General features: G+C 40.4%; 1 protein-coding gene across 1 annotated transcript in view; it reads right to left on the bottom strand.

Moving 5' to 3' along the window:
- Positions 1–25,598, bottom strand: part of LOC126365794 (uncharacterized) — a 71,499-nt gene that overhangs the window by 21,895 nt on the left and 24,006 nt on the right. Inside the window, exon 3 of the mRNA XM_050008376.1 lies at positions 5,591–5,860. Coding sequence (XP_049864333.1) covers positions 5,591–5,860 — 270 coding nt within the window. The remainder of the gene's footprint in view (positions 1–5,590; positions 5,861–25,598) is intronic.

The raw sequence follows: 25,598 nt of genomic DNA, 5'->3' as shown, positions 1-25,598 counted from the left end.
CCACAATATGAAAGTGACTATGCTGAAAGACACAAATGGGAAACACATCCAGTCAACAGAAACATGTATCACAACAGTAACCACCAATGACAGAACACAGCCCTTCGAATTTGTTGTTTTATTGGGATGCAATCATAATGTTATTCTCAGATGGGACTCCTTGGAGGCATCAAAGGCAGCCAGACTGTGGAAGATCAAAGCTCCAGAATGACAAAGCTATTTCAACAAGCACACATAACAAAGATTCCCCTGGGTGGTGGTTTGTTGTTGAAAATGAGGCTATCCCACCATCATCAACCAAACAAGTCCCAGCCATCAATCTAGATGCTCAGCTACAGTAAAAAGTTGTTGTCAATTTTAAAAAACTACTCAGGCTCACAAAAGAAATCTAGATGCCAATGGCAGTTGTAAACATTGTAGATGGTCAAATAAAACTAGCTGTTGCGAGCAGCTACAACTCACTCCTAAAGGCACATGTGTTGGAGTAGTCGAAACAGTCCAGTGAGGATGGCTTAATGCCATTGACAGGGAATCGTGATCCCCTACTACTACAGACAACATAAGAGAAGAGGCCAATAGGATTGGCCCAATGGACAATGGTAAAACATTATATCAACACTGGGGTCATTCACCAATTAGCCAGTGCCTGTACAGGGTGTTACTGGCCGAATGACACACAATCCAGGAGGAACTGGAGAAGATATTGTGAGAGGACGTCATTGAAACTTCAGAGAGTCCTTGGTCAACTCCAGCGATCCTTGTGAAGCAGGACGGATGACACATGGTGCCTCTGCATCGACTGCCAATGAGTGAAAAAAAAAAAGTGTAATCACTGCCTCACATTGACACCTTAGGCTATTTGAGAGAAGCTTACATAACTCCTGATGGCCTCTGAGTTTAAAGTTATGCCATTTGGACTGTCTAATGCTCCAGCCACCTAAATCATATTATGGACAACCTGCTTTCACACTTAAGACAAAACTTCACACAGATGCAAGCTGTTATGGGATAGGTGCAGATTTAGTGCAAATCCAGGGAGATGCTGAAAAAGTAATAGTTCATGTTTCCAGAGAGAACTCCCCAAATCTCCTCTACAAGTGAGAAAGGATGCCTTGCAGTTGTTTGGGTGATCGACAAGTCCCGGCATATTTACTTGGCAAACCATTCACTGTTGTAATGGACCACCATTCTCTATGCTGGCTCAATAGCCAGAAGGATCCATCAACATTTGAAATGGGCACCGACACTTCACGAATATGATGTCACAGAGGTACACAAAAATGTACGCTTAACACAAGGAAGTTGACCGACAGGAAGAGCCTCAATTGCTGAAAGCCCTGAAGTTTTTCCGTAACAATCCAACATCTGATCACCTGGGATTTGTGATGACTCTAGACAACAGAAGCAGCCTCAGGTATCACTGGCCATATCTCTACCGAGACAATAAGACACTCCTGAGCCACTGTACGGTATCACTGGCCATATCTCTACCGAGACAATAAGACACTCCTGAGCCACTGTACGAAATGCCAGCAACAGAAGCACATGTTGCAATTACCCATCCAGAGCATCTGGTACCAGATACTCAGGATGACTACATCAAACACTAATCAGCATTATCGAAAAAGAAGATATGCTTGCATATGGAGCCTGGATACCCAGGAGAAAGACCACGAGTGCTGTAACACCAAGCACCAACCAGTGAAATAGAGCCAATGGACTGATATGTATTTTTACACCTATGAGGAAACTGGAATTACTGGAAAAGTTACTAAAGCACTACATTTGGCCATATCATATCTGACGTTGCTTGTCAGATCACACATCTGTAGTGATGAGCCACCCCTCTCCCAATATTCTAAGGGTTTCACTGAGGCCTTTACAGCCAAAGTTACCCTCCAAACCTTGTCCAAAAACAGGTTTCCCGAGCCTTGTTTCAGTCACTTACCATCCTCTACATACCTCTGCCCATCCACAAAGGAGCACTCATCTTATGACTCTGAACCACCAATGACTGGAACAACTGAATCACATTCTCTGTCATGGGCCTGATTACTTATTATCATGCCCAGAAATGAGAAATATCCTCCCCACCATTCCCTCAATGGTATTCCACCACGCACCCAACCTTTGCAATATCTTTGTCCGCTTCTACTCCAAGCCTGCATGGAACCCCTTGCCTTGCAATAGATCTGGATGAAAGATCTGTCCCATACATCGTCCAACTAGCATCTGCTTCATTCCTGTCACTAGCATCTCCTAATCCATCGAAGACAGGGCCACCTGTGAAAGCAGCCATGTGATCTATCAAATTAGCTGCAACCCCCGTGTCGCGTTCTATGTAGGCACAGGAACTAACAAGTTATGATGTATACAAGCAGACTGAAATGGAAATTTGTACCAAGGCTGGGATTTGACCCTAGTATCCTACTCACTAGGCAGATGCATTAATCACAATGCCAGCCTGGCACAATGGCTTTGCACAAATGTGTGGATTACCCTATGCCTGAAATAGGGCATAGGTGCTTTAATCAAATGTACCTATATGGTTCCACAGACCTGTCCGCCGTCCACCTAACCTTCGTAACCTCTTGGTTCATCCCTATGAAATCCCCAAACCACCTTCCCTACCCTCTGGCTCCTACCCCCGGAGTAAAACCTGTCCCATGCACCCTCCCACCACCACCTACTCCAGTCCTGTAACCTGGACGGTGTACACGATCAAAGCCAGAGCCACGTGTGAAAGCACCCACGTGATTTACCAACTGACCTGCCTACACTGTGAAGCTTTCTGTGTGGGAATGACTAGCAACAAACTGTCCATTCCCATGAATGGACACAGGCAGACAGTGTTTGTTGATAATGAGGATCACCCTGTGGCTAAACATGCCTTGGTGCACGGCCAGCACATCTTGGCACAGTGTTACACCGTCCGGGTTATCTGGATACTTCCCACTAACACCAACCTGTCAGAACTCCAGAGATGGGAACTTGCACTTCAGTATATCCTCTCTTCCATTACCCACCAGGTCTCAACCTCCGCTAATTTCAAGTTGCCGCCACTCATACCTCACCTGTCATTCAACAACATCTTTGCCTCTGTACTTCCACCTTGATTGACATCTCTCTGCCCAAACTCTTTGCCTTTACAAACGTCTGCTTGTGTCTATATATGTGCGGGTGGATATGTGTGTGTGTGTGTGTGTGTGTGTGTGTGTGTGTGTGTGTGTGTGTGTGTGTGTGCGCGCGCGCGCTCGTGCGCGAGTGTATACCTGTCCTATTTTCCCCCTAAGGTAAGTCTTTCCACTCCCGGGATTGGAATGACTCCTTACCCTCTCCACTAAAACCCACATCCTTTTGTCTTTCCCTCTCCTTCCCTCTTTCCTGATGAAGCAACCGTTGGTTGCGAAAGCTTGAATTTTGTGTGTGTGTTTCTGTTTGTTTGTGTGTCTATCAACATGCCACCACTTTCGTTTGGTAAGTTACATCATCTTTGTTTTTAGATATATTTTTCCCACGTGGAATGTTTCCCTCTATTATATTATATATATATACATTACAGATGTTTGCGACTTGAAATGGTCTCTGCAACCATATAGTTTCGTTTAACTAAAAATCTGTCTGTCGAGATGAATTGTCGCCACAAAACTCGGTAGCCAAGGGGCGGCTGGATCACTCAGTTAACAGGATGTGCTTCACTTTAGTGACTGCTTCACAGCCTGTGCCATCTAGATTCCTCCCATCAACACAGCATATCCTCTCTCTCTCTCTCTCTCTCTCTCTCTCTCTCTCTCTCACCCAATTCAATCTTCACCAGTCCTGTTCTCTGCCTGCCTATCTCCTTCTCTACAACCACTCCACTACTACACACACCATCTATTCTAACAACAAACCTATGTGGTCCTTTCCTTCTCTCTATTTCTCCCCTCTTCCTTTCTCCCCACCCTTCCCTTTACCCTCCAGCACAGCCTCACAATGCTGCACCTACCATCCCTACCCTGTCCTTATCACATCCCTGCAAATTCCAACAGGCAGCAATAGCATTTTCTCCCCACCCCCGACTGACAATGCTTTCCCCCATTCCCATCCCACACCTCTTACCACCTCCCCACCCTCTAGCCTTAGCAAGATTACTGTTCATGTCAGAAATGGCTGTAGTTGGGCCTTGGTGCCTGGAGATAGTGGCCATGTGTGTGTTTTCTACTTCTGATGAAGGATTATGCCTGAAAGCTGGAATATTTCCAGCTCCCCCTGTCTGCAACTCAGTACCTCCTCTATGTGGTCAATATGGACATCCTTTTCATATTGTTAGAACTTTATCACAACAAATTTTTGCTTTTCTCAATATGCCACCTGAACTCTACAAATAAATAGAGGTATTTAAAACCCTATCTCCAATATGTCAGTGAACTAGGAGTATAAGACTTCATACCCTGATTTTTATGAAAATGTAACCTGTTTCAATTCAGTTGGCAAATGCCTCTCAGAGTTCTAAACAGGGGACTAATTTGGAATCTTTCTCCAATTGAAAGATGCATGAACTTTCTTAATACACTGGCCACATTTCCTGTGGATACACAGTGCCTTTAAATGAGTGATTTCGATTGCCTTCCACATCCTCATGCCACTGATCATTCTTAATTCGTCCTCCACTAGCGGCAGTTTCCTACCCAAAGGGCGAAAGGCTGCCCTCAACCTCAACCTCTATTTCTCTCTGTCTTCTTTGAAGAGTGCTTTAGCAAAGTGACTGTGACTCCTTATACCAGGAGCCTTCAGCCATCACAGCTGAACATTTTTATTAAGAATTATACAATGCCTAGGAATGAATTTGAGACTTATAACAATCTATGGATCTGTATTGTACTGTATTCATCGCTCCTGTTGTCTAGAAGCATCTTTCCATAAGGCACTGGACAAGGCAAGTGATTTCTAGGCACACTTATTTAAGGTTACAATAATACATTTTATACATTAAGTATTTATGTAACACACTTCATAAATTTAAATATTCTTCAATGGAGTAAACGCAGTCAAAGATGCCATGATACCGTGGTTCAATAGTGTTATCTTCTTCGCATTTGCAGAGAGTGGTTCATTACGCATATTCCCTGATTCTAAACTAAATCTCTCTCTCTCTCTCTCTCTCTCTCTCTCTCTCTCTCTCTCTGTGTGTGTGTGTGTGTGTGTGTGTGTGTGTGTGTGTGTGTGTGTGTGTGTGTGTTGTTTGGGGCAGGGGTACAGTTCTCATTACACCAACTGAGTTACTGTGCTATTTTAAATCTGAAAGTATGTTTTGTTTTGATGGAATGTCTTCTAGGGGCTTTACTACGAAGATTACTTGAACTGTGGCAACATCATGTTAAAGACCAGAGTAAAGCTATTATACATTTGTAACTTCCTGTAAATTCTCTGAAAGAAGCTCTTAGTTTATACATTAGACCTGCATACAACAGATAAGCAGTGATGAAATACTTTCAGATGCTTATGAGATGTAAATACTGTTTTTTAAACAGCAGCAATAGAATAATTGTTAAAAATTAATTTCTCGAAAAATCAATCTCAATATTAATGAAATTCATGTCTCACTAACCTAATATTCAGGCGCCGTGTTTGGTAGTCAGTGCAGTTGCTGCAGCTTGAAATCTCACCCCAGGCATTGCGACCAGGCATCCAAGCTTCAATATCATGCTTACGATATGCAGCAGCTCCCAGCTCATGTGGAGGCATGTCAAGCGTACGAGTATGCAGTCCCAGTGATGAGAAGAGGTGTTCTTGTAAGTGACAAAATTCTGACATAAGCTCAGCCGAGCTCATTTGATTTGTCACAGCAAACATTTCCACTTTGGTAAACTGGTGCACTCTAAACAAAAAAATATTACATTTGCTTAAAAGCAATTACTTACTGCAGTTAGTAATCATTTACTTCAATTAGCACAATCACTTTATGAAACAAAACCAACTTAATGCATGTCAGCAGACACACACACAAAATCAACAGATGGTAAAAATGCTATTAAATTCACAGATTACTTCACCAGTAAAAAAAATAGTAACAGGACGGAAAATTATAGTATCAATAATGAAGCAACTCTTGAGATCTGAAAGCCTTAAAAAAAGTTACTAGAGGAAGGCAGAGAAGTTCGGCTGGAGATAAAGAAGACTACAGCACAACTAGAAGTATAAATGAGAAAAACGATGCAGAAAAAAAAAAAGAACAAAAATATCAGAACTAACAAGAAGGCAAATGAAAGAAAAGGCAACTTGAGAAATCATGAAAACAAGAGAAGCAAAGAAGAATGAATAAAATAGCATACATGACGTAGATCATAAAAATACAAACATACCAGAAGTAAATGAGGAACTAGTGTCACCTGGATTTTGGGAAGGAAGGAATGATAGTTATTTAATTCTACATGTATGATCGACGAGCCATCTTATGGTGTATGGCAAAAGGTAATTCTGGTTCCTTTATCATTTCTCCTTTTCCTGTTCCATTCACAAACATTACCAAGCCTGTGTTTAAATTATACCTCTGACTTATCTATTGCACTCATTTTGCAAGTTGCATAGGAGGATCTAACACACTGCTCATCTCGTCTTGGAACATACATTCTCAAAACTTTTAAGAGAAACTAAACTGTGATGCACAGTGCCCATCTTGAAGCACCTGCTACAGAAGTTTGGTAAATGTCTCCTCAAAACAGTTGCACTTACTGAACAAACCAGTGACAAAATGAGCCACTTTTCGTTAAACCTTCTCTATCTCCTCTGCTATTCTTATCTGGTATGGGTCACAGGATGATACACAATATTCAAGAATCGGTTGAACAATAGTTTTGTAAGCCATTTCTTTCATATCCTCAGAAATCTTTTAATGACTCTCAGCCTGGCATCTGCTTTTCTTACACTAGTTTCATGTGGTTATTCCATTTCAGGTTTCTATGGATGGATACTCCTAGATTGTTTATGTTGTTTCCACTGATAGTGAAATCAAACAGTAATGGATATCCTCATCTATTTATGTGCAATATCTATTTATGTTAGGAGTCATCTGAAAAATCCTGCACCTGTTGTCAGTTCTCTACAGACATTCCTGCATTGTGCTACAAACTTCTGGCATTGCTATCTTCCTAAAGACAACCTCCTAGAGCTATACATATTATTCTCTACATCACTTATTTACTCTGCAAATTAAAAAACTATCTTCAGCCACTCCCAAAATTACTTTTATATTTGTTGATTTTTATGAGATGGGGGATTTCAAGCAAGTACCTCTATGTAACACCTGGATCTGAATCTTGATCTTTCAGGGAGCCATTATGATCCCAATGGCTGCACTGAAAGTTCCATCTCTTCCACATGCAGTCTTAATTTATTAATGTTCTTCTGGAGTAAGCGGACCATTTACTGGCATGTTATTACACTGTCTTACACTTTACCTGTCTGTTGATGTGAACAGACTGAAATACTTGATCTACTGATTAAAGGATTTGCAGTTGCCTCAAGCAAACAGCTCTTATATCCTTTCTGGATGCAACACCTTCTAACTTGTCAGATAGGAGCAATGGTGCATAGTATGATGGCTTTTCTGATGTTTCTGTTTTTGTAAGTTGGATTACACTTCTACCTTTTATCCTTTCTGCCTATTTGGGACAGTTCATGGCTATGATGTGCTTTAGACACTTCAGACTATTGGCTCTACAAATAGTTCACCAATGCAAATTATGAAAATATATATTTATATGAAAATATATATTTATCATAAAATATATATTTATCATTTGGATCGAATATGAAATACAATTTTCTGGTAAGCATACTTGTTAAGGAAATGTGTGTTAACTGTCAGTAAAAGAAACTAACAATTATTAAAAACTTTTAAAATCTTCAACATGGCTGCAATTCAGCAACTATCTAAATTTGAAGAGGATGAAAAAACCCAGACAATTAGTTGCAAACCAAAGGTTTATGCAGCCCTTGATCTACATTTTGATATTTATAAAAATATTTTCTTTGGAAGCTTACAAACTATTTTTACATATATAACAAAATATCAATAATAGAAAAATATTTGTGAGGTAAGCATACTCACCTGTTACATCACATGGTGGTAAATTACGTTAGCTGAAGCCGAGTGACTCTTGTCATATATAAAATGATATAAAAACCAGAAACATCATCACATGACATGGCTTAAGCAGCAGCCAGATTATGCTCAATGTATGTCAGAATAAATGAGCAAATGTATTCACCCACTAGTTAAGTCACTTGTCTACATAAAGTATAACAGGAGTCCAAAGAATAAAATGTTTGCATAATATAAGTATTCACCATGCCAGAGACAAAAGCCAACTGTTTGAAGGTACAAGTGCAAGCAATAAGGAAAAATCAGGATGTACAGGGCACTAAATACATGCGTGTAAGAACTATGCCTCGCTTGTGTTAAGTAACAGCATTTTACATTAAAGTAAGAATGAAAATTTCTTCTACAAGACTACTAATAATGCAGTAAATTCACAGGTATACATTACATATAAAATCTCTAATATGTTTGCTGACAGAGTAATACTGTACATATAATTCAGTGTGTAGAAGCTAGAGTTCTATTTCCAAAGCACCACTGTTACAAATTCATGGAGAAGGAAGAGCAAATACAAGCTACCACAATGTCACTAAAACAGAAACTTCCACTTAACAGTACAGAAGCTTAAGTGATAAGGAAAAATTGGAATGCAGTGGTTGCTATATACAAGCATGTAAGCACTGCGTCTTGCTAGTGTTATGGAAAGTAATTTTACACTAAAGCAAAATGACAATCTCTTATTGAGAGCCAGTAATAAATGCAATAAGTTTAGAGGTATACATTAAATATGTAATTATTTGTAAAACTTTTATGTGGCAGACCGATACTGCAAGTAAATTTAGCATGCTGAAGAATACAATTCTATTACAAAAATTAGTTATATTACAAAGAGATGGAGGGACGAGTAAAATATATAAAGTTACATCACAACCTAAATATAAAAGAAAAATGAGAACCTTCTGCTTAACTGCATGGAGGCTTAGGCAGAAAAAATGTAAGCCACATCACAAAATACAATTTTTTTGAATACCAACTGTTGGAACATTTGCTAGAAAGGTCTTGAAAAACGAAACCTCATCATATGACATGCAAGAAGCTCAACAGTAGAGAGGAAGAATTTTGAGAAAAATGGCACATTCATCAACATCAGCAGAGACTGGTAAACACTTATTATGTGACCAAGAGCAGCGGCTTAAAGCCATCAAGGAAGCCTCCCATTTTAAGAAGCCAGTTTAAGCTTCACAAGAACTCGCATCCAATTTGCCTGATGATAAATAACATACAGAGTGCTCACCACAAGCTAGTTAGACACCTACAAAGTGAACTCAAGGAATCTTTTACTTTTGACAGTAATTTTTCTGTTAAAAATAGGGACGATCCAATTAATAAAATGAAAAACGCAAATTCTCATACTAGGTTGTTATCCTTTGATATTACATCTACATCTACATTTATACTCCGCAACCCACCCAACAGTGTGTGGCAGAGGGCACTTTACATGCCACTGTCATTACCTCCCTTTCCTGTTGCAGTCGTGTATGGTTCGACTGCCAGAAAGCCTCCGTGCATGCTCTAATCTCTCTAATTTTACATTCGTATTCTCCTCAGGAGGTATAAGTAGGGGGAAGCAATATATTCGATACCTCATCCAGAAACGCACCCTCTTGAAACCTGGACAGCTAGCTACACTGCGACGCAGAGCGCCTCTCTTGCAGAGTCTGCCACTTGAGTTTGCTAAACATCTCCGTAATGCTATCACGCTTACCAAACAACCCTGTAACAAAACGCGCCACTCTTCTTTGGATCTTCTCTATCTCCTCTGTCAACCCGACCTGGTACTGATCCCACACTGATGAGCAATACTCAAATATAGGTCGAACTAGTGTTTTGTAAGCCACCTCCTTTGTTGATGTACTACATTTTCTAAGGACTCTCCCAATGAATTTTAACCTGGCACCCGCCTTACCAACAATTAATTTTATATGATCATTCCACTTCAAATCATTCCGTACGCATACTCCCAGATATTTTACAGAAGTAACTGCTACCAGTGTTTGTTCCGCTATCATATAATCATACCATAAAGGATCCTTCTTTCTATGTATTCGCAATACATTACATTTGTTTATGTTAAGGGCCAGTTGCCACTCCCTGCACCAAGTGCCTATCTGCTGCAGATCTTCCTGAATTTTGCTGCAATTTTCTAATGCTGCAGCTTCTCTGTATACTACAGCATCATCCACAAAAAGCTGCATGGAACTTCCGACACTATCTACTAAGTCATTTATATATATTGTGAAAAGCAATGGTCCCATAACACTCCCCTGTGGCATACCAGAGGTTACTTTAACATCTGTAGACGTCTCTCCATTGAGAACAACACGCTGTGCAATCCAGTCACATAGCTGGTCTGATAGTCCGTAGGCTCTTACTTTGTTCATCAGGCGACAGTGCGGAACTGTATTGAACACCTTCCTGAAGTCAAGGAAAATGGCATCTACCTGGGAGCTTGTATCTAATATTTTCTGGGTCTCATGAAAAAATAAAGCAAGTTGGGTCTCACACGATCGCTGTTTCTGGAATCCATGTTGATTCCTACAGGGTAGATTCTGGGTTTCCAGAATTGACATGATATGCGAGCAAAAAACATGTTCTAAAATTCTACAATAGATCTATTTCAGAGATATAGGTCTATAGTTTTGCGCATCTGCTCATCGACACTTCTTGAAGACTGGGACTACCTGTGCTCTTTTCCAATCATTTGGAACCTTCTGTTCCTCTAGAGACTGGTAAACACTTATGTGACCATGATGAGCGGCTTAAAGCCATCAAGGAAGCCTCCCATTTTAAGAAGCCAGTTTAAGCTTCACAAGAACTAGCATCCAATTTGTCTGATCATAAATAATATACGGAGTGCGCACCACAATGTTCCTTTTGACATGACACTTGAAATCATAGAAAAGAGCCTAATAATGCATAAGAAGTTAACCGAATTGCAAATTAACAGAACTGATGAGGTTGTTAAAGGTAGTGCTCAAATATAATTATTTTACTATTTTACTTTTAACAGTAAATTGTATGTTGAATCTGTTGGCCATGCGATGGGTAATCCCTTAGCTGCCATCCTGGCTGATATTTTCATTAACTCCCTTGAAGATGGCTTCTTCAATGCTACATCAGAATTAGTGACTAAAACAGGTCTTCTATGTGTTATATAGATGACTTAATTTTTGCACTGATGGAAGGAAACTGATCAAGGATTAGATTTATTATTTAACAGCATTAACAGCTTCCACAAGAAAATTAAATTTACAACCAAAATTAAAAAAGAGAATGGTGACCTTAATTTCCTCGATTTGAAACTACGTGTACAGAATGGCAGTATCACTGTTGAAACTTCTTGGAAGATTAAAACTGTGTGCCGGACTGAGACTCGAACTCGGGACCTTTGCCTTTCGCAGACAAGTGCTCTACCAACTGAGCTACCCAAGCACGACTAACGCCCCGTCCTAGCAAGGTTTGCAGGAGAGCTTCTGTAAAGTTTGGAAGGTAGAAGATGAGGTACTGGCAGAAGTGAAGCTGTGAGGACGGGGTATGAGTCGTGCTTGGGTAGCTCAGTTGGCAGAGCACTTGCCCGCAAAAGGCAAAGGTCCCGAGTTCGAGTCTCGGTCCAGCACACAGTTTTCATCTGCCAGGAAGTTTCATATCAGCGCACACTCAGCTGCAGAGTGAAAATCTCATTCTGGAAACATCCCCTAGGCTATGGCTAAGCCATGTCTCCGCAATATCCTTTCTTTCAGGAGAGCTAGTTCTGCAAGGTTTGCAGGAGAGCTTCTGTAAAGTTTGGAAGGTAGGAGACGAGGTACTGGCAGAAGTGAAGCTGTGAGGACGGGGCGTGAGTCGTGCTTGGGTATCTCAGTAGGTAGAGCACTTGCCCGCGAAAGGCAAAGGTTCCGAGTTCGAGTCTCGGTCCGGCACACAGTTTTAATCTGCCAGGAAGTTTCATATCAGCACACACTCCGCTGCAGAGTGAAAATCTCATTCTGGCTAGTATTACTTTTGATACTCATTGTAAGACAACCTACTCTGATAATATTATTCCATCATATTATTTCCACCCAAAGGCTCGTAAGTTGCTTTTTTCCATTCAGCTGTACATCATGCTTTAACAATACCTCTTTCCCCATACAATTTTCAGAAAGAAGTTAATTTGATTAAGACTATTGCTAGTAATAATGGTTCTAGATGAGACTGTCAATCACATACTTAATAACAAAAGGGAAAATAAAAATATTCAACACGAGGTGACAATACACGGAAGAGTAAAGAAGATGGAAATGGCAAGTTCATTTTGATACCATTTTTAGGTAATATGTCCTACAGGACTGACCGTTTTCTGACTAGAAAATACACTTTTACAGTTACCTCTTTTGCTAACAATAGTTTAAAGAAAAATTTAATACATACATTGCAAAAAGAACAAGATCCTTTCACTAATTCAGATGTCTACAGAATCATCTGTAAAGATTTCCTTACCTATTATATACGGCATACTGGCTATTAAAGTCAGATATAAGGAGAACTTGTTGGGTTAAGAATGGGGGAAATGTTCAAAATTCTTATTTTGCTAAAAATTTGCTTATTTCAGTCAATTCTTCAGGGGGGTTAGAAGACACCATAATTTCGCATAAAGAAATATAAGGCTGCAAATTTGACTTAGAAGAATTAGAAATTTACTAAAATCTTGTTAAAAGAGACAGTAATATTTTAAAGATCACTTCTTTGATTGCTTTAACTGCTGCTCATGGTCACATAACACATGTTTACCCATCCCCGCTTACATCAGCAAATGTGCCATTTTTCTCAAAATACTTCCTCTCTACATATCATATCCATGAGGTTTCATATTTTGAGGTCTTTCTAGCACACGTTCCTACAGTTGGTATTTAAAAAAATTGTACTTTGTAATATGGTTTACATTTTTTCTGCATAAGCCGCCATATAGTTAAGCAGAAGGTTCTCATTTTTCTGTTATTCTTATGTTGTGATGTGACTTTATCCGTTTCACTCTTTCCTCGATCTTTTTGTAATACATGTAATTTTTTGTAAGAATTGTTATCTGATTTACTTGCAGTATCACTATTGTTTAATCTTCTGTACTGTTAATCAGAAGTTTCTGTTTGAGTGACATTGTTTTAGCTCACATTTACTCTTTCTTCCCCATGTATTGTAACAGTGGTGCTTTGGAAATAGAACTCTAGCTTCTGCATACTGAATTACTCAGCCAGCAAAAGGATCAGAGATTTTATATGTAATGTACACCTGTAAATTTATTGCATTATTAATAGCCTTGTAGAAGACATTTTCATTCTTACTTTGATGTAAAATGCTGTTACTTAACACAAGGAGGGCATAGTTCTTATGCGAACATTTTCCTTATTGCTTGCACTTGTACCTTTGAACAGTTGGCCTTGGTTTCTGGCATGGTGAATACTTGCATTATGCAAACATTTTATTCTTTGGACTCCTGTTATAATTTTATGTAGACAAAAGCCTTTACTAGTGGGTGAATACATTTGTGAATTTATTGTACTAAGTCAATATGGTATCGATGGACTGTTATGTTGTTGCTTTGCCTGATATTTCATTTGAATGCTGAAACTGAAGGCATTTACATCATTGTTTGCGGCTGCTAATATCGCACTTGCACTGAGCCACTGATGATTTTTGTAATTGTATGTAATATTTGGGAAAACTGACTTAATCATCAATTCATCCATGGTTCTGTGATTTTATGGAAGTTTGTTGACAATGTGATACACTGAGTGGATTCAGTGGCTGCTATTTTCCCACTGCGAATAAAAAAAATTGCTTTGCAAAAAGTTCAGTGGATGTACCATGTTGAGCTGTACACACATCTTGGTTTTCAAAATCAATGTTTGTGTGTATTACCAGAAAATTGATGATTTGCAACATGCTTTCAGTTCATCAGCAGCTGTTGAAGGTACTGTTTGCGAAAATCACCAGACAATACAATGAGGGCTCCACCGAACAAATTCCAATTCCTCTGAAATCTCTGGGTGTACAATGAAGTGCTTGAAGTGCTTTTTAGTGTACCATTGTACATTTGCCCCATATAATGAGTTAACATGATTTGGAATTTTATCCACCCCAGAATGTTTGTTGATTTTGTGTATTAGTGTTTTGGTGATTTGCATATCCAATGGTAATTTTAGTGCTGCTTGGCCATCATTCTACACAATGATAAATTTTCCCTTGCACCTTGAACACTGTCATGTAGTTCTCACTTATGATATTTGTTGCACCACTGTCATTTGGAAACATGAATTCAACTTTCCAAGAAATGTTTCAATTGGCTTATTTCATCTGATACCATTGTTGACAATGGTTCAAGTGGTGAGTGTAATTCTGCCAATTTCACTTTTGCACCCGCACAGTGTTTTCCTGCTGTCTCATTCTCAAATTTGAAGCCACTGCAATACAAACATAATTTACCCATTTTTCTAATAACCACACTTGGATGAAGAGTGTAATCACAATTAGAACCATAATGGAATGCACTAAGATGTAAATCCGCATCCAGTTATCATCTTGATTGAGCAATGCATACTCGAATGGTACCCAGTCTTGTTTCCTGTTGCTTGTCTGCTGCAGACAAATGGACTTGGACTTGAGTAGTGAATATTTTAATGGTTTCCAGTCTTGACACTGTTTCTGAAGCTCGTGATGCCTTTTTCTTTTGTGCTTGAAGTATAGACTGACCTATCACTTGTCATTTGGGTGGCTCAACCAATTTGACATCGAAAGTAATGCTTTTTAATGACTATCATAAATGCACTTGGAAAGAGAAAAGAAAATGCATGTGATATCTATTTTCTGATGTCAATTTGCAATTGGAATTTCACAATCAAAACTACTTGTTATGTCACACACAGAGTGAAATGTCACTTGCATATGATTCAATCCAATTATGTCGTGTGCACAGACACACACTGGAAGCACACAAACTGCTGGCAAACTATATGAGATACATACCTTTGCTAAAACAACTCGCATTCCACCTACTGTAAAATGGATGTACTAATCTGGAAACTTTCACAGGCAACTGCATATCAAGTCATGTTTCATTATTGAAATGGCCTGCATGCTACCTATTGTAAAATATTGTACTATTTCAGAAAAAGACACATTCATTTTTATAGCTATTGAATGATGTGGGTTTAGGTTCAGAGAGCATAGGCCAGATGCAGGGGCATGTCAAATAACCATCTCATCACTTATTTCAGAAACAATTACAGTCAAAATGCCAGAACAATACACACAACAGCAACAGCACAGCTCAGTGACAATGCAATCAACAGTGGCGAACAGCATGCTGTGAAGTTGCCAATGAACATCCCCAAACCATTACAGCGTGAAGTCTCCAGATCACTGCTGAGTTCTATCAATAAGAACTAGGAAGCCAATGGGCCAAGTTATAGTTCTCACTTAGTAACATGTCTGTGAAAAATGAGTGCAGCTAATGCTAGGTAAATAGATCATGTGGAAAGAAGTTTTTTGTTAAACTCATAAATAAAGGTGTATATGTCTGTTGTGTAATGTTTCTTTAGCTATACCTAAAATAGGAAATACTGAATGTCATTTCAGAATAGTTAATCAAGACTTTGAATCTGAAACAGCTGTTGGTAGTGAATTAAGCCGAAAGAAACTTTCTTATCCTAAAAGTGAAACACAATCACAGCAGTCTATTTTGTAAAGCCTGTACAAAAAAAGTCTTTCATCAAACACAGCATCCTTTTGTGTATCAGAAGTACTAATGAAACAATCAGAACCACTCGATGATGACAAACTTGTTACGGAGTGCTTTCCCACAGCTAGCGAGTCTTTGTTTCCACATTTAAAATAAGCCAGAGATACTATTAGTCATCAGAGACATGCCTCTATCAACACCTATTATAAAAAAAAAGTGGCAAAAAATGCAAAAGCTCAACTGGTAACAGATTTAGAATCCTGCTTGTGATTCTCATCGCATTTAGGTGAGTCAATAGATATAGTCAATTCAGCTCATGTTATGATTTTTGTAGGAGTGATATTTTTGAATCTCACTGTAAAAGAAAACTTGCTTACAATTCTGACCTTGAAAGATACCACATGAGGAGAATTCAATTCGCCCACAATCACAACAGACAAGAAAGTTTAAAGTGCCATAAGAAGAATTGGATTGCCAATATGGAGACCCGCAACTGCACATCAAAGTTGGATGGCTGTGTAGAGGTATGCTTCCAAACAGATTTAGAGAACTTCTGCCAATGATAAAATCTTTTGTGACTGAAAGACAGGAAGATAACTCACAACTGTATGATTTAAGATAGTTGTTGGACCTCACATTTGTAGCTGATATGGCAGTTAAACTACACAATTTAAACAAAGAACTTCGAAGAAAAAACCAAGCAATCATAACTCTTAGCTCTCCTATAAAGTATTTCCTGCAAAAACTGGACATTAGTTACAGACATTAAATGTGAAATGTTTTCCTCAAATACAGTCAGAACTGCGATATACTGATGACATAGTGACTTGTACACTGTTATGCTTATGGCTATATGGAGCCATCAAGGGCACTCCAAAGTAGGAAATCAGAGACACAATGCAGAGAGCAGATAAAAGTGGAATAGTTTAGGCCCCCGGAGATAAATAGTGACACTATAGCCGTGCAAATTGCAGATGCTCTTGGCAGCTGTTCCAGGGGAGAAGTTTCACTTCAGAAAATTAACTGGTAACTCCATCCACTGCCTGGATGCTACCTGCCATCATTGTAGATGATGGCCACGAAAAGGCATGCCTTAGCAGAGGTAGCAAACCTGGACTTGCTCCTGAGAACTGCAATTTCAGTGGGTTTACACAGGTTAGAGTGCTATTACACCAGTCCCCACTCACAGAAGGATGGAGGGCGGGGTCAGGTTGGTGGTCTCTTCGTCAAATTTCTGACTGATGAGTTCCAAGGATTCTTGTAAGGGAACTTTAGTGAATAGAGACACCTCGTTGAAGCTTGCCAGTATGTCACATTCCTTAAGCGCCAGGTTGTTGATGCGTCCCAGGAAATCCACGGATTTACGGATATGGTGTGTACATCTCCCAACATAAGGGCTAAGCAGTTGTTTGAGGTGCTTGGCGAGAAGGTACATTGGGGCACCAATATTGTTGACAATGGGACATAACGGAATCGATTTCTTGTGCACCTTCAGCAGTCCGTAAAGTGTAGGAGGAACAGCAGCCCTCGGGTGTAGCTTTTTGATAATCTCGTCAGGGAAGCTGGAATCCTTGAGAAGCGCCAGAGTCTTCCTCTCGACCCTCTTGGTAGGATCGGTGTCAATCTTGCGGTATGTGCTGTCACAAAGTAGGCCCCATATCGTCTCAGCATAATCCTGTCAGGATAAAATCACTACTGCATTGCCCTTGTCTGTAGGTAATATTACTAGGTCTGGATCTTTTCTTTGCTCCCATATGGCGGTGCATAGGACACAATATTGTGTCCTATGCATACTCATACCAGGCTCTTCGCTCGAGATTTATTTCGTCATAAAATACGCCTAGAGATTGAAGAATCACATCACATACCTCTACGGTGAGATGTATCGCAGCTTGATTAGGATCGACAAGCTATGTCATCGGAGAGGCTGTCTATTGAGTTCTTTTGTTTTTCTTATGAAGTGCCAAGAAGAACGTGTGGTACCGAATTTTGCACTGACTCAGCGGCGGCCAGAAGAATCAAGAAATGTGCAGCCTAGCTTCGGTACGAGAGAGAGTTCGTTTCATATGGTGGCGCTTGGACATTACCAACAAAGAACTCCTACAGTTACATCTACAACTGGCCAACCGGTTCAACCCATGGACGTGGGATTGGGTTGACGATGTCACATGGGCCACTGCGGCCTAAAGATTATATTAGATTAGATTAGAGTAATACTTGTTCCATAGATCATGAATACCACACTTTGTAATGATGTCGAACGTGTCAGGTTAATAAAAGATGTCTGTACAAGATATTACATTAGACAAAATATTGCATGACACGAATGCTTAAGCTAGGTTTTTTTTCCCCTCGCTTAATTTATATCTAAAAATTCAGCCAGTGAGTAGAAGGAGTTGTCATCTAGAAATTCTTTTAATTTATTTTTAAATGTTGGATGACTATCTGTCAGGCTTTTGGTGCTGTTTGGTAGGTGACCAAAGACTTTTGTGGCAGCATAATTTACCCCCTTCTGTGCCAAAGTCAGATTTAACCCTGCATAGTGAAGACCATCCTTTCTCCTGGTGTTATAGCTATGCACACTGCTATTACTTTTGAACTGGGTAGGATTATTAACAACAAATTTCATAAGTGAATATATATATATATATATATATATATATATATATATATATATATATAGAAAGAAACTTCCACATGGGAAAAATATATTAAAAACAGAGATTCCAAGACTTACCAAGCGCGAAAGCGCCGGCAGACAGGCACATGAACAAAACACACAAACACACACACAGAATTACGAGCTTTCGCAACTGGCAGTTGCTTCGTCAGGAAAGAGGGAAGGAGAGGGAAAAATGAAAGGATGTGGGTTTTAAGGGAGAGGGTAAGGAGTCATTCCAATCCCGGGAGCGGAAAGACTTCCCTTAGGGGAAAAAAAGGACAGGTGTACACTCGCGCGCACACACACACACACATATCCATCCGTACATACACAGACACAAGCTGATATGTCTGTCTCCCCCGTTGTCGCAAATATGTACATGGAACATTTCGAGGAGGAAGCTCTTGAATCAGCACATCTAAAATCCATCTGTTTCTTTAGATATGTGAATGTTACTTCATTATCTGGCCACATGGAAGAGATAAACTGGCAGACTTCCTCACACATCTCAACTCAAGACATGAGAATATTAAGCTCACCATGGAGATCGAAACAGATGGGATGCTCCCTTTCCCAGATGTTTTGATTAGAAGACGAGCTGATGGCACTTTGGGCCACAGCGTATATAGGAAGAAGATGCACACCAATTTGTACCTACATGCGGATAGCTGCCACCACCCGGCACAAAAGAATAGAATGCTCGAAAGTCTTGTACACAGAGCTCACATCATCTCCAAAAGGATCAGTATACAACAAGAATTGGACCATCTGAAGACCGTGTTTTCGAAGAACGGTTACAAGGAAGGACAAATTTAGAAGGCTCTACATCCCACACCTGCAGCACCAGCAGAAACTGAGGATGAATCTCAGGAGGAGGCGGCCTTTGCTATTATTCCCTTTTGTGGGGCCCTATGCAGAAAAATTGGATGCATTTTATGTAAACACCAAGTGAAAACCACCTTCTGTCCTCCACGCGAAACCAAGAGCTTTCTTAGTAGTGTGAAGGACAACCTTGGTCTGTGTAAATCAGGGGTTTATCAGATACCTTGCCAATGTGGTAGTGTATACGTAGGGCAGAGCATTCATACCACTGAGGACTGATGCCGAGAACATCAACGGCACACTAGACTGCAACAGCCCAGTAAGTCGACAATCGCTGAGCAATGCTTGTTGGAACTCCACAGCCTGGATTATGATGAAACGAAAGTCCTGACACAGACTTCCTACTACTGGGACTGTGTCATCAAAGAAGCCATAAAGATCAGAGTAAGGGAGCCAGAACTAAATTGTGACAGCGGTTACATCCTTAGCAAGGCATGGGAACCTGCGATCAACTGGATTAAGAACAAAAAGTATATTTCCCAGAGTGTACTGACTTCGATGGGGGAGGGGAGAAATACGAGAGCAGTGCCGGCAGACCCTCCTGAGCAAGAAGACCTAGGACACAGCGCCCAGATGGCAGGAGAACAGACACTGTACCTGGTCTGCACGCAGAGTGTGGACCGCGCCGATTCATAGGAAGCACCTGAGGGAGGAGCGGGAAGGGGATTGTCCTATATACACATGGCGCTGACCCGCCACCGGTCAGTACATTAGTGCACCTGATGATGGCAACGTGGTCGATTGCCGAAATATTGTGTCCTATGGACACTCATCCTCCCCCCATGAACCATGGACCTTGCCGTTGGTGGGGAGGTTTGCGTGCCTCAGCGATACAGATAGCCGTACCGTAGGTGCAACCACAACGGAGGGGTATCTGTTGAGAGGCCAGACAAACGTGTGGTTCCTGAAGAGGGGCAGCAGCCTATTCAGTAGTTGCAAGGGCAACAGTCTGAATGATTGACTGACCTGGCCTTGTAACAATAACCAAAATGGCCTTGCTGTGCTGGTACTGCGAACGGCTGAAAGCAAGGGGAAACTACGGCCGTAATTTTTCCCGAGGACATGCAGCTTTACCGTATGATTAAATGATGATGGCATCCTCTTGGGTAAAATATTCCGGAGATAAAATAGTCCCCCATTCGGATCTCTGGGCGGGGACTACTCAAGAGGATGTCATTATCAGGAGAAAGAAAACTGACATTCTACGGATTGGAGGGTGGAATGTCAGATCACTCAATCGGGCAGGTAGGTTAGAAAATTTAAAAAGGGAAATGGACAGGTTAAACTTAGATATAGTGAGAATTAGTGAAGTTCGGTGGAAGGAGGAACAAGACTTCTGGTCAGGTGACTACAGGGTTATAAACACAAAATCAGATAGAGGTACTGCAGCAGTAGGTTTAATAATGAATAGGAAAATAGGAATGCGGGTAAGCTACTACAAACAGCATAGTGAACGCATTATTGTGGCCAAGATAGATACGAAGCCCACACCTACTACAGTAGTACAAGTTTATATGCCAACTAGCTCTGCAGATGACAAAAAAATTGAAGAATGTATGATGAAATAAAAAAAATTATTCAGATAGTGAAGGATGACAAAATTTAATAGTAATGGGTGACTGGAATTCGGTTGTAGGAAAAGGGAGAGAAGGAAACGTAGTACGTGAATATGGATTGGAGGAGAGGAATGAAAGAGGAAGCCGCCTGGTAGAATTTTGCAGAGAGCACAACTTAATCATAGCTAACACTTGGTTTAAGAATCATGAAAGAAGGTTGTATGCATGGAAGAACCCTGGAGATACTAAAAGGTATCAGACAGATTATATAATGGTAAGACAGAGATTTAGGAACCAAGTTTTAAATTGTAAGACATTTCCAGGGGCAGATGTGGACTCTGGCCACAATCTATTGGTTATGACCTGTAGATTAAAACTGAAGAAACTGCAAAAAGGTGGGAAATTAAGGAGGTTGGACCTGGATAAACTGAAAGAACAAGAGGTCGTACAGAGTTTCAGGGAGAGCATAAGGGAACAATTGACAAAAATGGGGGAAAGAAATACAGTAGAAGAAGAATGGGTAGCTTTGAGGGATGAAGTAGTGAAGGCAGCAGAGGATCAAGTAGGTAAAAAGACGAGGGCTAGTAAAAATCCTTGGGTAACAGAAGAAATATTGAATTTAATTGATGAAAGGAGAAAATATAAAAATGCAGTAAATGAAGCAGGCAAAAAGGAATACAAATGTCTCAAAAATGAGATCGACAGGAAGTGCAAAATGGCTAAGCAGGGATGGCTAGGGGACAAATGTAAGGATGTAGAGGCTTATCTCACTAGGGATAAGATAGATACTGCCTACAGGAAAATTAAAGAGACCTTTGGAGATAAGAGAACCACTTGTATGAACATCAAGAGCTCAGATGGAAACCCAGTTCTAAGCAAAGAAGGGAAAGCAGAAAAGTGGAAGGAGTATATAGAGGGTCTATACAAGGGCGATGTACTTGAGGACAATGTTATGGAAATGGAGGAGGATGCCGAGGATGAGATGGGAGATGCGATACTGCATGAAGAGTTTGACAGAGCATTGAAAGACCTGAGTCGAAACAAGGCCCCCGGAGTAGACAACATTCCATTGAAACTACTGACGGTCTTGGGAGAGCCAGTCCTGACAAAACTCTACCGTCTGGTGAGCAAAGTGTATGAAACAGGTGCAATACCCTCAGACTTCAAGAATAACATAATAATTCCAATCCCAAAGAACGCAGGTGTTGACAGATGTGAAAATTACTGAACAATCAGTATAATAAGCCACAGCTGCAAAATACTAACACAAATCCTTTACAGACGAATGGAAAAACTAGTAGAAGCCGACCTCGGGGAAGATCAGTTTGGATTCCGCAGAATTGTTGGAACACGTGAGGCAATACTGACTCTATGACTTATCTTAGAAGAAAGATTAAGGAAAGACAAAGCTACATTTTAGCATTTGTAGACTTTGAGAAAGCTTTTGACAATGTTGACTGGAATACTCTCTTTCAAATTCTAAAGGTGGCAGGGGTAAAATACAGGGAGCGAAAGGCTATTTATAATTTGTGCAGAAACCAGATGGCAGTAATAAGAGTCGAGGGGCATGAAAGGGAAACAGTGGTTGGGGAAGGAGTGAGACAGGGTTGTAGCCTCTCCCCGATGCTATTCAATCTGTATATTGAGCAAGCAGTAAAGGAAACAAAAGAAAAGTTCGGAGTAGGTATTAAAATCCATGGAGAAGAAATAAAATCTTTGAGGTTTGCCGATGACATTGTAATTCTGTCAGAGACAGCAAAGGACTTGGAAGAGCAGTTGAATGGAACAGACAGTGTCTTGAAAGATGGATATAACATGAACATCAACAAAAGCAAAATGAGGATAATGGAATGTAGTCGAATTAAGTCGGGTGATGCTGAGGGAATTACATTAGGAAATGAGACACTTAAAGTAGTAAAGGAGTTTTGCTATTTGGGGAGCAAAATAACTGATGATGGTCGAAGTAGAGAGGATATAAAATGGCAAGGAAAGCATTTCTGAAGAAGAGAAATTTGTTAACATCAAGTATAGATTTAAGTGTCAGGAAGTCATTTCTGAAAGTATTTGTATGGAGTGTAGCCATGTATGGAAGTGAAACATAGACAATAAATAGTTTGGACAAGAAGAGAATAGAAGCTTTTGAAATGTGGTGCTACAGAAGAATGCTGAAGATTAGATGAGTAGATCACATAACTAACGAGGAGGTATCGAATAGGATTGGGGAGAAGAGAAGTTTGTGGCACAACTTGACGAGAAGAATGGATAAGTTGGTAGGACATGTTCTGAGGCATCAAGGGATCACCAATTTAGTACTGGAGGGCAGCGTGGAGGGTAAAAATCGTAGAGGGAGACCAAGAGATGAATACAGTAAGCAGATTCAGAAGGATGTAGGTTGCAGTAGGTACTGAGAGATGAAGAGGCTTGCAGAGGATAGTGGCATGGAGAGCTGCATCAAACCAGTCTCAGGACTGAAGACCACAACAACAACAACAACAACATGGACACTCATACCAGGCTGTTCACCTGAGATTTATTTCGTCATAAAATACGCCTGGAGAAATTGAAGAATCACAGCTGTGATATTGACATCAACAGTCCATTGACGAAAAAAGGCAGAAATAATAGATATGTATACTAACATTCCAGGGTGCTCTAACAAAGTTAATTGTGGCAGAACTGATAGAAAAGCAGAATACAGGTACAATAGCTCATGTCCTTGTGCAAAGAATAATGGAAGTTTGGAATATCCGTAGTAAGACTCTGTGACAACAGTAGAAATTTTTTGAGTGACACTTAAAGAGAATGTGCAGATTGTTAAGGATTGGTAGTGTAAAGACATACTGTTACCATTCCCAATCGAACGGAGCATTCATTGGAAAGATCACACCAAACTATAAGATAATTCTTTAGAACTTACCAACAGGACTCAATGAAATTGGAACAAATGACTTCAATTCATGGTATTCATGTACAATACCATGCCCCATAGAGCCGCCACGAATTATACACCACATGAATTATTTTTCGGCAGAGCATGCAACATATTGGGTATATTGTAGAGAGATCCTGCATGCGTTTCTCATAATTATGATGCTTATGTACTTGAATTAAAAGAGAAAATGAGGCAGCACCAGTGTGACAGAAAATATACACTAAAGAGCCAAAGAAACTGGTACAGTTGCCTAATATTGTGTAGGGACTCTGAGAGCACATAGAAGTGACGCAACAAAATGTCACATGGACTCGAATAATGTTTGAAGTAGTTCTGAAGGGAACTGGGTATGAGAGGGTGGAGATCTCTTCTGAACAGCATGCTGCAAGGCATCCCTGATATGCTCAATAATGGTCATATCTGGGGAGTTTGGTGACCAGCAGAAGTGTCTAAACTCAGAAGTGTGTTCCTGGAGCCACTCTGAAGTAATTCTAGATGTGTGGGATGTCGCACTGTCCAGCTGAAATTGCCCAAGTCTGTCGCAATGCACAATGAATATGAATGGATGCAGGTGATCAGACAGAATGCTTACATATGAGTCACCTGTCAGAGTCATATCTAGAAGTATCAGGGGTCCCATATCAATCCAACTGCACATGCCCCGTGCCATTACAGAGTCTCCACCAGGTTGAACAGTCCCCTGCTGACATGCAGGGTCCATGGGTTCATGAGATTGCCTCCATACCTGTACATGTCCATCCGATGAACACAATTTGAAATGAGACTCGTCCGACCCGGCAACATGTTTCCAGTCATCAACAGTCCAGTGTCGGTGTTGACGGGCCCAGGCGAGGTGTAGAGCTTAGTGTCATGCATTTATCAAGGAAACACAAGTGGGCCTACACCTCTGAAAGCCCACATTGATGATGTCTCGCTGAATGGTTCACACGCTGACACTTGTTGATGGCCCAGCATTGAAATCTGCAGCAATTTGCAGAAGGGTTGGACTTCTATCACGTTGAATGATTCTCTTCAGTCACCATTGGTCCTGTTCTTGGAGGATCTTTTTCTGGCCATAGGGATGTTGGAGATCTGATGTTATAATGGATTCCTCAAATTCACAGTACACTCATGAAATGGTTGTATGGGAAAATCCCCACTTCATCGCTACTTCAGAGATGCTGCATCCCATCGCCCACCAGCCAACTATAACACCACGTTCAAACCCATTTAAATCTTGATAACCTGCCACTGTAGCAGCAGTAACTGACCTAACAACTGTGTAAGACATTTGTTGTCTTATATAGGCATCGCCGACCGCAGCACTGTACTCTGTCTGTTTACATATCTTTGCATTTGAATATGCATGCCTACAATAGTTTCTTTGTCACTTCAGTGCAATACACAGTGTAAGGAGAAAAACAAAGAGTATTTTGACAGACACCAGAAACCAAAAGATTTTAAAACATATGATCAAGGCTTATTGCACAATGAAAGTGTTAGAAGGGCCAGAAGCTGTAAGTTAGAGATGCAGTAGCATGGCCCATACACTGCAGAAAGGACAAAGGGCCCAAATGTGGTCATTTGTTTAAAGATAATCAAAATTTTAACCATGCATGCTGATAGGTAACATCAGTTCTACTGAAATAGAACTTTTTCTTGAATTTTGGATGAGGAAATGATGTGTCTTAATTCTAAAACTATATGGGTGA

Source organism: Schistocerca gregaria, chromosome 4, assembly GCF_023897955.1.
Source record: "Schistocerca gregaria isolate iqSchGreg1 chromosome 4, iqSchGreg1.2, whole genome shotgun sequence".
In the NCBI taxonomy this organism is placed as follows: Eukaryota; Metazoa; Arthropoda; class Insecta; order Orthoptera; family Acrididae; genus Schistocerca; species Schistocerca gregaria.
Note: the sequence above shows the minus strand (reverse complement) of the source record. Positions and strands in the feature narration are given on the sequence as shown.